This window comes from Myzus persicae, unplaced genomic scaffold (genome assembly GCF_001856785.1).
Source record: "Myzus persicae strain clone G006 unplaced genomic scaffold, MPER_G0061.0, whole genome shotgun sequence".
Classification (NCBI taxonomy): Eukaryota; Metazoa; Arthropoda; class Insecta; order Hemiptera; family Aphididae; genus Myzus; species Myzus persicae.
In genome coordinates this window covers 271,283-282,985 of record NW_019103133.1, presented here as the reverse complement: position 1 = coordinate 282,985, position 11,703 = coordinate 271,283, and the positions used below count along the sequence as shown (strand labels likewise).

Here is an 11,703-nt window from a genome sequence, read left to right as displayed (position 1 = left end):
TACAATACAGTCAAAACGAAATTATTATACTTGCACAGCAAAATTATGAATGTTGTCGATTTATAATTAAATTGTCGTAATCTATACAACTATAATACAAAGTCAAATAGAAAATAAATATTCGCCTCAATCGTTTATTATGTGAATTGTGTAGATAAGATTCTGATCAGTGACGTGCCCGAGAAGGTATTAATGCATAACAATTTTTAAACCATAAATTAAATTTATTTATACAATTTACCTTAGTTATTAATAATTATCAAATATTATTAAAGTTAAAATTAACAACATTATGCAATACAAATGTTGAGTGTGGCTCGGCATGGCGCGTTGGTCGCATTTCGCGACTGGGAGTAAGTAACGGCCACAGCTACTAGTTCCCGGATGGGTGGCCACCCGGGTTCATAGTAGTTAAAAACCTTGCCACACAAACCTACCGTAACAACCAAACAATCATAAAAAACAACCTACCGTACCAACCTCACCACTACCACAGTTCATAACCCCTACAACAGCTAATGGCCTTAGTCGCCGGACTTAAGTTCAATAAAAAAAAAAAAATGTTGAGTATTTAACAACCGTTATTGTCTTGCATTTATTTCGGTCATTAAATGCATCAGATTTAAAATGTTTAAAAATAAAAATACATACAGTTTCAAATTCTATACTATCTACAATATTATCATTAAGCATTACAAATAATAAGGACGGATAGTGAACATTTTGCAGTAACTAGTTTAAACAAATTAACAGATTAAAAATAAGAAAATTTGAAATTCGTGCGAGGTGTAGGTGCAGATGAGCTCCAGTCAAAACCAAATAAGTCAGATGGATCCGTGGAATAAGAGTGTAAACTTGACTGCAATAACTTATATTTTATATATTATATAATATTATACACTTTAAAATTTAAACAGATAAAAAAACAATAACATGTATAGTACATTATTCGTCAACACCTGGTGAACATGTATATATTCAAATAATTCATCAATTGATGGGTTCACAAATGTTATTGTAATCGATATTTCAGTTTCAGTGCTTCCTGTATAGGTATATTACCTATATAAACGCGTCTGAGCAAATTCGTCCGCCTAATAGTTATTATGATATGGTACGCAGTTCAGTCAGATCCATAAATAATAACTTCCTGTTTGTCTAAAAAAAAAAAATTAAAACCGATATGGTGAGACATTTTCAGGTAAGTAGGTACATGTACAGTATGTATTACACATAATCCATTGGTCTTCTAATATCGACCAATTGTTTTCACCCAATTCGGTGAATATATTACATTTTTTTCGAGACCCATATGTAGTCTTGATGATTATTGGAATTAAAAAAATATATCATATAAACCCAACGAATTAATAAGAATTTTTTTAAATTTTTTATTTCATTGTTTTTTTGTTAAAAATGTAGAATCTCACTATAATATTTTTACGATACTATAAATTTGATTAAATCATTCAAAGGTCATCGCGATGTATGTTGTTGGGTACGTACATACATCGCGACCCATCATTATATAGTCGAAAATCACTGGCACTCCTGTCTATGCCTATAATACGTATTATAATGGATAACTTATTTTAAAAAATCAAAAAAAAAGATACGTACTTTTTGTCCACGTGTTCGCCCATGTATGTACTTTTGGCGGATTCGCCACATTCTCCCAATTCGTAGTCGCTCCATTGCGCACATTGGAGTGCTTTGGATCCGTTTCTAGCCAAAATGGAGTGAGCGAAATAATCGTAAGCTTTGGCGTGACTGCACGCACCACCGGAAACTAGAAACCGTCTCGACAGATTAATTATTACACGGTCTATTCAATAGACAGTCCTGAATACATATCGATTCATACTGCTCTGTAAGTATGTTATATTCACACCTAATCGCTATTAGAATTTGCCAATCGTATTAAGTTATTATAGCTACGATAACAGTCGAGTTTTTCATCGCTATACACATCGCATTACTCTCTACAGTTTTGGTTTTGGTAAAAAATTATCTCGACAACTATATTGTGAAATATTATAACACTGCTATACCAACTGTACGATTTTTTCCTTACAATATCTGAGTTAAAATAACGTTTTAGAACTGACAAAAACCAAAAGCTCCATCTTTACTTCGCAGCTATACTAAATTTATGACATCAAAATTAGAATTGTCTTAAACTGACTGATCTATTCTCAAAGATATTACTAACCGATAATACAATTTCCTAGGAGTTTTAAGCATTTTTATTAAAATTTTTATATCCTGAGCGGAACGATGAATGTGACGATGTGTGTTTTATTTTTTTTGTCTGTAATCACGTTTTGTGGCAGTAAAAATGTTCCGAATTTCTTCTTCGGTGTCTTTTCTGGTAGGAAAATGAAATTAACTGGTACTTCAGAGAGTCAGACGTAGTTTGAAAACAAACTGTAGTCTGTACGAAAGTCCACAATAATTTTGTATGAGCGTCTGAAGCTTAAATGTTTCAAAATAACGAATATTTGCAAAATATTTAGGGTTAGAAATTCATAAAAAAAACGTCTTTTATAACTATGATTTTAACATTTAATACAAGAATTCTCATAAATTTGTCTGTCTGTGACAAACAAAAAATGTCTGCTGGAAAGTCAAATTAAATTGTTATGTTTGAAGTTAAACATAAGATATCAAAATGCTTGAAAATTTAATATAAGGTTTCTCATAAGTTTTTATAATATAAATTGAGAAATATTAAAGATCCATAAACACGATTTTTTCATAAGTATTTTAATTTCAAATTTCGACCAAAATTTCAAAAATGTAGAAAATGTTAAATTTGTATAGCTAAGGATTGAAAATTTAAACAAAGACTTTCATAAATACTGTGGTCACGCTGTAACCAAAAAAATCTTTAAAAATATACAAACGAAGATTTTTTTTTTAAACATTTAAGTTCAAATTCGAACAAAATTAGATTTTTAAATGAAGAATAACTATTTCAGTTATTTTGTTGTAATTTAAAAATATTATTCGTGGATACTTCAAACTTTTAAAGTATATTATTCAATTTAATGATATAATGCTATTTTTTTGGTAAGAATTATATTACCTATATTTATTTTATTTTATTTCACATACATATGAATACTGGGCCCCACTGAGATGACTAGTGTAGGAGTCGATACATAGTAGGTGTATAAACTATACTTAGTAATATAGGCTGCAGACAGATCATCTTCGCTCAGAATCGTTTTTCGTATACAATGATTTTATTAAATTTTTTTTGTTTTGTATAATTTATTATTTAAGTGAATTATCCAAATGGATATTATTTATATTTAAATTATTACAATCGTCTATTTTTTCGCTACTGATATTTAACATGATTTACTTAAAAAGCAATTATACATACCTCTATCTAATACTTTGCAGTTCGGTTGTGATCTTCCTCCGTTTGGATAAAAATCAATATGACCTAGTGGCTTAATCAACCCGAAACCATTTCCGTTTGTATGTATAATGTCTACAAAGGTCGCGTCGTTTTTATCGATCGTGTATTTCGGATCAGTATTTTCGTATAAATGCTTAGCAGGATCTAATCCTTAAAAATACAGAATGAAAACATCTTCAGTATTAGTTTGATAACGAAACAAAATCAAGAAATATAGTTTAAGTCGTTTGAGAACTGCACGGTACAAGCGAAACGAAAGAAAATCTAAATCTGTGGTTCTTGACCCAAAATATATGTTGGTCGTAAAAATGATTGCCGAAAAATGTTATGGTTCACTTTAAAAGGTCATACAAAAAATCTTGGGTCACGTATAAGGTCGAGAAACGCTGCTCTAGATGATTTATGAATTTTCACGAATGATGTAACACAAATTACTGTTGTCACAATCAATAATATTATAACGGTACATACTACGCAATCCATTATGAGGTTATACATCGCGTCTGCTGTATTTATGAAAGCAAACTAACACAATGCATATTAACATATTTGTAACAAAATAAAAACGTAAAAACTATTTTCCAAGTACAGAAAATAAAAACTGGATTTTACTATTCAATAAATACTAGCCCGTTTGACCGTTACGTTTCTTAAAAAAAAGAAATACAACATTGGGTATAGGTATAGTTACCAGTTATCCGAGAAATTTCGCCGTTTAACTCGTTCCCAGTGTGTCCGACGATATGAGCTCCCAAACCGTGACCGATCAAGTGGATATTTTCGGATCCTACACTCATGTTGTCCGTTAACATTTTCAAAACATTAGCTATATCATCACCTATGTATTTAGCATTGATTTTTGTCGATGCATACATTATATCATAAGAGAACTGCTTGTAATCTACGCAAAACACGTTGCACGCGCCCGCGAGTAAGTAAGCTGAAATAGCAAATATTTTATTAACGAACGAGTTTAAATAGATGGCAATAGATTTGTAGTTTATAGTATGGAAAAAATGTTTTGATTTCACCTGAAGTATTACTGTAATATATTCAGTGTTTTGAAGGAACAAGTTCCAAAAGGATTCCTTTTATAGCGAATTTCTCGATAAGAAATGACACATTGAACGAATTCATTTTTATGAAAACAGAACTAGAAAATGAACGAGTTCTTTTTTTCAAGGAAAAATTACGACATTTATAATTTTTTTTCAAGTTCCAATTTACACAAATGTATAAACTCCGCCATAAGTACCTTTTTTTAGTGTAAACTCCGGCAATAAAAAAAAAAGGTAAAATTGGATTCATGTAAACTCTATCAGTGAAGAAAATCGAATCGCAGTATAAAATTAATACATAGGACAGGTATTATGTACATTATTATAATTAGTGTTGAGCCCAGATAAATATAATGTTATCTAGATAAAGATAACTAAATTATTTATTTATCGATCTAGATAAAGATGAAAAAAAAATTTTTTTCTCGATAAATCATCGGATAATTTTTTTTCATTGGTTTATAGCACAACTTTTTTATAAAATATACAATATAATAATTTATGTACATTATATTGTAATCATAGTATTAAGATTGTATTAGATCAATAGAGCATAGTATACCACATATTTGAGTTTACTATTATTCAAAATATTTTTAATATTTTTAAATACATAAAAAATTTAAATTTAATTAATTAATAACTTATTAATATGTACATTCTTTTTTAGACAATCATCCAGCGACGCACCGAGAGCTCATAATAAATAAAACCCGCTGAATAAATTAAATTATCTGGATAAATTTATCTAGATAATGGTGATTTATGTCTTAGATAAATTTGTAAATTAATATTCTCTATGTATCTAGATAAGATAAAAGATAAAAAAATAATTATCTAGATAAACTCAACACTGATTATAATATCTCAAAATATGTACAAAAATTAATAAAAACAATAATTGTCAAAACAAAACATCCAAATTGTCACGTGTATTATCATAACAAATAATTGTAATAATCATAAAATATGTACCTAGCAACATAGGTATGTTATTTTATGTTATAATATGTTGAACTGTAAACTAAAATGATGAGATACAATTTTTAGATGTTCTGACTTCTCAGTCTAGGTAAAAAGATAAAAGAAAAATAAATATAAATCCATTATCATAATTATTTATAACGTTCTCTAACACTATCACTTTGGATTTTTGAGCTTCTTTAGTTGAGATATATTATTAAGTTTTACATCAGCACTATCGGAGTTTCCACACACCCATTAAAAGTAGGAAAATAACAATTCATTACCTTTTTATCCAACCGGTATTCTGGCGGAGTTTACAATCGCCCAAATAATCAAAATTAAAACATTTTTATTCCTATCGTGCCTAATTACCAATCATCTTTATCGAGTATCAAAGTTCATCGTACAATATAATATTAATATATACTGTTTAAAAAATAATAAATATAGATGAATAAAAGAAAAGAAATATATTCAATATTATATTCTTAAACTAAATAGTAAATTATAAATGTACTTGTAGGTATGTGTAAGTATAGTTAAAAAGTTAAGTACCTAAGTATAAATATGAAAAAAAAAATATTGATGGTTAAATAAAGACTAGTATTTTATTTGGAACTCAATAAGGAACTCATTTATTTTTCAAAGAAACAATTTTTTTTTAAGCGATAAGAACTGAACGAATCCTTGTTTTTTTAAATAACGAGGAACGGAACGAATTCATTTTTATATGGAACTTGCCAACACTATTGAGTGTTGGCAATATTACTATTTACTATGTTTTACCATAATCGCATTTTGTTTATTTCTCAAGAAATCAAATTTAAAAACTAGTTCATTGCAGTAGGTAATATGTACGCACTAATGAAGTAATCATCACAAACCTTTCGCTATGTGTGCGCAAAAGCATTCCTTTTCGTAAAAACTCCCAAACCAATCGTGCACGAGAACTTTTGTTGGAATTTCGGCATTAAAGTTTGTCGATTTTATCATGTTTGGATCCTTTCGGTTTAAAAGTTGAGCTTTGGACTGTTCTCTGAAAATTATTAAACACGTGAAACGAGTTAAATGACACAGACGCACGAATATTGCTATACGTTTTTGAAAATATCAAACAATACGGTTTTTTGACTCGCATTATGAAACTTTACCTAGTGTAGAGCCAATAAAATACGTGATTTGACATGTTGTAGATCTTATATTTGTCGTTAAAGAAATGTACTTGTTTGAACGTCGAATCTTGGTGTTTGACCAAATTATCAACGGCGTGGGCTGATTCTAAAAATGTATATAAATTTAAATATTATTTCATACAACAATTATTTGCGAACTATTATCTATTTGTAATAATTTCTATGATTAAAATATAATGTTATTAAAATTTAAGACTGAATAAACATATTTCGTACGTTTTTCGTGAATTCATAAGTCGTAATTATCATCTGATAGTTAAATGACCTTCGAGATAAATGTTGAGTTAATTTATTAAATATTTACTTACTATGGTTCATCTTTGAAATAGTTATTGATAAATTACAATTAATTATTGTAATAACGCAACAAGTGTCGCTTGATCGATTTGTGATGGGACACTGCAAGTTAACCGAAAACCTGTCTACTATTCATCTTGGACCAAACAAAGAATCAGTAAGTATTTTGTATTACGAACCTAACATTAAAAATTATAATTTATCTAAATGAGACCAGAACTAAGACTTTAAAACATTAATGTATGCGTTAATTATAATTATTTATTGTCCTGCTATACTTGAAGTAGCCAGGATGGGCGGATGAATGTTAACTCTTCCGGGTGTACTTCTGCAGTACTACCTAGAGGATTTAATATGTAAAATCAGGTTAACGATAATTAAATCACTTGATAATAATTAATTATAACGATATTCATAGTCTCAGTGTAGCAATACTATCACCATCTTTTGATCATAATGCACTATATACATGTAGACTGTAGAGTGTATTTTATGCAGTTGTACGGGTCTTTTTTGAGATTCAAGTGAGAAATGCTTATTGTTTCGAAACTTTTGATGGTTGAATCCTTAATTTTTGTTTTGTACTTTTATTATAACCACTATCCACTTATGTTTGGTAAATCCATTAGTAGTTTTGATCGAAATAATTGGAATAAATTCAATTGATTCAGAAATACATTATTTATCTTTAGTAGTCATCTATTTCAAATATTTTTATGCACTTGAAAAAAAATCCAAGAAATCACAAAAATAAATTCATTCATTTTTTGAATTGATATTACAACAAATAAGTTGTTATTTATTTCAATTTTTTTTTTAACTAAAATTATGAATTACGAATCGACTAGACTTTAAAATATCGTATTTAATAAAGTATAGTGAATGAATATTGATAATTCAACCATGAGCTATTCAAAAAAAATTAAGCACTACAAGAACTAATTAAAAAAATAACTGTCAACGTTTAGTAAAATAGTTGTCAGCGTTTACAAAAGATAAAAATAAAGTTAATTTTGTAATTAGGATAATTGCATGCTTAAGAGGACGTCGTAGGTATACCACATGTCCACATGGGAGCGTATAAGATACCTATTTTTATTATTTCCAGTCGTGTGTTCTTAGCTCAAATATTAGAATGATAAGCCTAATAACAAATTTAAAGGTAAGAATATTTTTTGTGTTCTCTCAATTCGCTTTTTTACTGTTTTTTTTTTCATGTTTAAACATGTTATTATGAGTATACAAATATTTTTATTTGAAAATGCTCATAGCTTGCTTAAAAATTAAAATATTATAATAAAAACTAACAAGGTAACAAAATAATGTGCATACTTTTAAGTTTTGTTATTGATCAATTTGGTTTAATTTTAAAGATAACAACAAAAAATTAGACTGCTGAACGCTAATTTGCCTATTGTTCATTAATTGTGAACAACGCAAGCGAAAATTATACTGTCTCTTATGAATTTTTAAATTGTCATAACAAAAAAAAAGTTCCCCGTAAAAAATACAGTCCTATATTTTAAAATTTTTTTAATTCAATTTTTTAATTTATATTTGATAAAACACCACACATGCATAACATACACTCTGTATAATATATATACATAGACAATTATTGTGTTTATTGTATACTGACTACAGATAATGAAACGAACAAATAGTAGGTTTGACTAATTCTCCTAATTGCGATAAGCTCCATTAGCCTCAATAGTAACAGCGTCATAAAATTAACATAATTCATATAGGGCAATTTTCTAAGGTATAAAATGTTTTGACTGTTTGTTGATATTATAAATATTAAACATATCAAACATCGATTTATAATATTTTTATGCGCATGGTCAATCCGTTTTGTTGTTTTTGAATATTAAAATTTTAATTCACTATTTATCATTGAATTTAGGACGTCTTTAAGCTATTTGTTGTGCTGTTTTTATGTTTTATTTGGTCGCCATCATCGTCGTGCATAATTAACGGCAGAAAAATTGATATGGATACTTATTGATTTTTTGTGAGTAAACCGCAATAGTCGGCCTGCCACTATAATCTTGACGATTCGAGCGCAGCTTTAGGGCATAACATTATAGCCACTGTATAGCTATAAGGCGAAGTGCAGTTTACTGCGAAATGTTTTCTCGAATTAAACATAAATCAACTTGTACGTGAACAAAAAATTATTAGAAATAGTGTACCAACTGTAAACCATTCGCAAATGATCATCGACTTCATTATTACAAAATAATATCATAAGAGCAGCTGCATTCAAAGTTACTTAAATACGGTTATCACCTATATCTTAGACCAGACAAAATATGCGTTATAATCGGGTAGATCAGTAGTAACGAGATAGTTATATCGGAACGGTCATAGACCATATAACAACTATAATCTTCATTCGAAAAACAATTTTCAGGCGTTTTTGAAATAATGATCAAAACCTATAAGACCCCCCACAGCTGTACTAGACTGCACAATTTAAACTTCAAATTTTGTTCGATTAAAACGGTCTATATCGTTTCTAAACGAGGCACATAACAACTAATGCCAACTCGACATAAACGAAAAGTACTCACCGCTTTGTAACGCAATGCCAAATTTCAAAATAAATATGGCTAACAGCATAACCTCGCCGCAGCTAGCGAAATACTTTGAAGCCGTTATCATTTTTACACAGAGATATTCCGAACGCACAAAATATTAATGTGCGATTAATAGTTTAGGTACAACATAGTTGAATCCGCCGCCGCTGTAACATACTAACAAAAGAAGAATACATAGTAATATAATTATCTGTACACACAATTATTATATTGTCAAATATTGAAATATTGTGTGATAATATTGTACCGTACATGCGACACTATACACGCGGCGGCGACTCGTACACTTGTGATGAATCATATCTCAAAGACACTTAAACACTTCATATAATTTTAATTATAAGACATAAGTGTGCGTGTGCGTGTGTGTGTGTGTGTGTGTGTGTGTGTGTGTGTGTGTGTGTGTGTGTGTGTGTGTGTGTGTGTGTGTGTGCGTGTGGACGTGTGTGTCTCTAAATGAAAAAATCGTTTTTATTTGTTTAAGATTATCAAGAAATGTAGCTCAATCGATTTCGGCGAGCCACCATCATCAACCCCGAAATATTGATTGTCAATTAATATTACAGCGAAACAGGCAAACTGCTATTGCCTATTTCTATACCTGTCTGTAATACACCAGTTACAAATAATAAATAAAGTAACAGTTACAAATACGACATATTATATTATATTATACATGTTATCAGTTTATAGTCATTGGTTAATGATTATGTAAATATGCAATGATATCACCAACTGTACTGTATACTTTTTCATGATGACACATAATGGTAAACTATGAATAAATGACATGCCTACTGTACGTCTATACCTACATATTACAATACTCTAGCAGCAAAAAAATAACAGATAAAAAATTAACATTTTAAGTTTATAAAAATCGTAATCATGTGAGTGATAAAATAAAATATATTTCAGTGTGATCAGTGAAAACTTACATAATTTCCTGATTAGTAACATATGATTTCTCTATCAGCGCTGCAGGTGTTGTGCTTAAATAATATATGTCATGACGCAAATTTCAAATTATGTATTTCTCTTAATTTCTATAAAATATTATGCAGCAATGTTGAGGAAATTTGACTATTATGGGTAAGCTGCGATTTATGTTGGTGAAAATAGATGTGAGTCTTTTTTCTATGATCTACCTTAACAGTCAACAATAACGTTATCATAAACACAGGATTTGCTTCGACATAGATGCCTTAACCAATTAAAGTTGTTTTGATTTTACCGAACTTGAATTACGAACATCAATTACTTTTTAGCATAATATATTATGATGATTCCAACCTCGATAAACGACCACCGCAACTGACTGTTCTTCTTATTAACGCGTAAGAAGACACTTTAGGCCCAATTTAATCCGATACAGTCCGATTGGCCATCAATTAATAATCAAAATCCGACTGACAATTTAGGAAAAACATCAACACAAATACACCGCAATTAAATACAAATCACAGATGTACTTTTTTACAATGTTTTAAAATTAGGTATGTTTATAAAAAAATTATATTTTGTAAGTTTTTATTGGTTACATTTCAGCAAGCAGACATAATTCGACGAAGATAATGTTCAAAATACACTAAGCAAAGCTTGAAACCGATATTGGCTACAACACGATTGCGCAAATTTTCCTTTTTTGACCCGACTAATTACACCACGATTGCGCAAAAAATTTGGAACACGATTGCGCCCCGATCCCTTTTTACCTGTTAAAATCACAACACCATTGCGCACCAAATGATATGTGTATATACTATAAATAATAATTTATATACAATATAAAATAATGCATACAATATACATACAATACATACTTTTTATAACTTGCATATTATACATATTACATGCACTCAAATTATAAATTCACAAAATGCACTTTTTCAAATGAAAATATATAGTATTATAAATTATATTAAAGTCAATATACTCAATATTATTTATTTGTTGATATTATATTATTAATAGGTAATAAGTTTAAGTCATAGACCTAATAACTAGTTATATGGTTCAAGTGCGTGTATATGAAAATGTATTGAATTATTGTATGTTATATATAAATTATTATACATAGTATATAGTATATACACATATCATTTGGTGCGCAATGGTGTTGTGATTTTAACAGGTAAAAAGGGATCGGGGCGCAA

The 11,703-nt window shown here is 29.1% G+C and overlaps 1 protein-coding gene and 1 long non-coding RNA gene across 3 annotated transcripts; both read right to left on the bottom strand.

Moving 5' to 3' along the window:
• Positions 1–509: 509 nt before the first annotated feature.
• LOC111033844 (pancreatic lipase-related protein 2-like) lies at positions 510–9,926 on the bottom strand. 2 transcript variants are annotated; one of them, XM_022314775.1, is made up of 8 exons: positions 9,800–9,926; positions 9,521–9,703; positions 6,606–6,732; positions 6,339–6,490; positions 4,122–4,370; positions 3,392–3,580; positions 1,621–1,789; positions 510–1,158 (listed from the first exon to the last, which is right to left on the bottom strand). In XM_022314775.1, exons 2-8 carry the CDS (start codon positions 9,609–9,611, stop codon positions 1,128–1,130), a joined length of 1,008 nt encoding a protein of 335 aa, XP_022170467.1. In that variant the 5' UTR covers positions 9,612–9,703; positions 9,800–9,926; the 3' UTR covers positions 510–1,127. The 2 variants fall into 2 exon arrangements, with proteins under 2 accessions (XP_022170467.1, XP_022170468.1); XM_022314776.1 differs by lacking the exon at positions 9,800–9,926 and having other exon boundaries at positions 9,521–9,762.
• On the bottom strand, positions 1,864–2,672 carry LOC111033846. Its single transcript, XR_002604475.1, has 2 exons — positions 2,213–2,672; positions 1,864–2,144 (listed from the first exon to the last, which is right to left on the bottom strand). It is a non-coding gene; the product is annotated as an uncharacterized LOC111033846 (long non-coding RNA).
• Positions 9,927–11,703: the final 1,777 nt, after the last annotated feature.

Excerpts from the sequence above, each read along its gene's own strand:
- LOC111033844 (XM_022314775.1), bottom strand. The coding sequence starts at position 9,611 with ATGATAACGGCTTCAAAGTATTTCGCTAGCTGCGGCGAGGTTATGCTG. Across the intron at positions 3,581-4,121 it reads CGAAATTTCTCGGATAACTG|GATTAGATCCTGCTAAGCAT; the intron begins GTAACTATACCT and ends TGTATTTTTAAG. Across the intron at positions 1,159-1,620 it reads GGCGAACACGTGGACAAAAA|ACAAACAGGAAGTTATTATT; the intron begins GTACGTATCTTT and ends TTTTTTTTTTAG.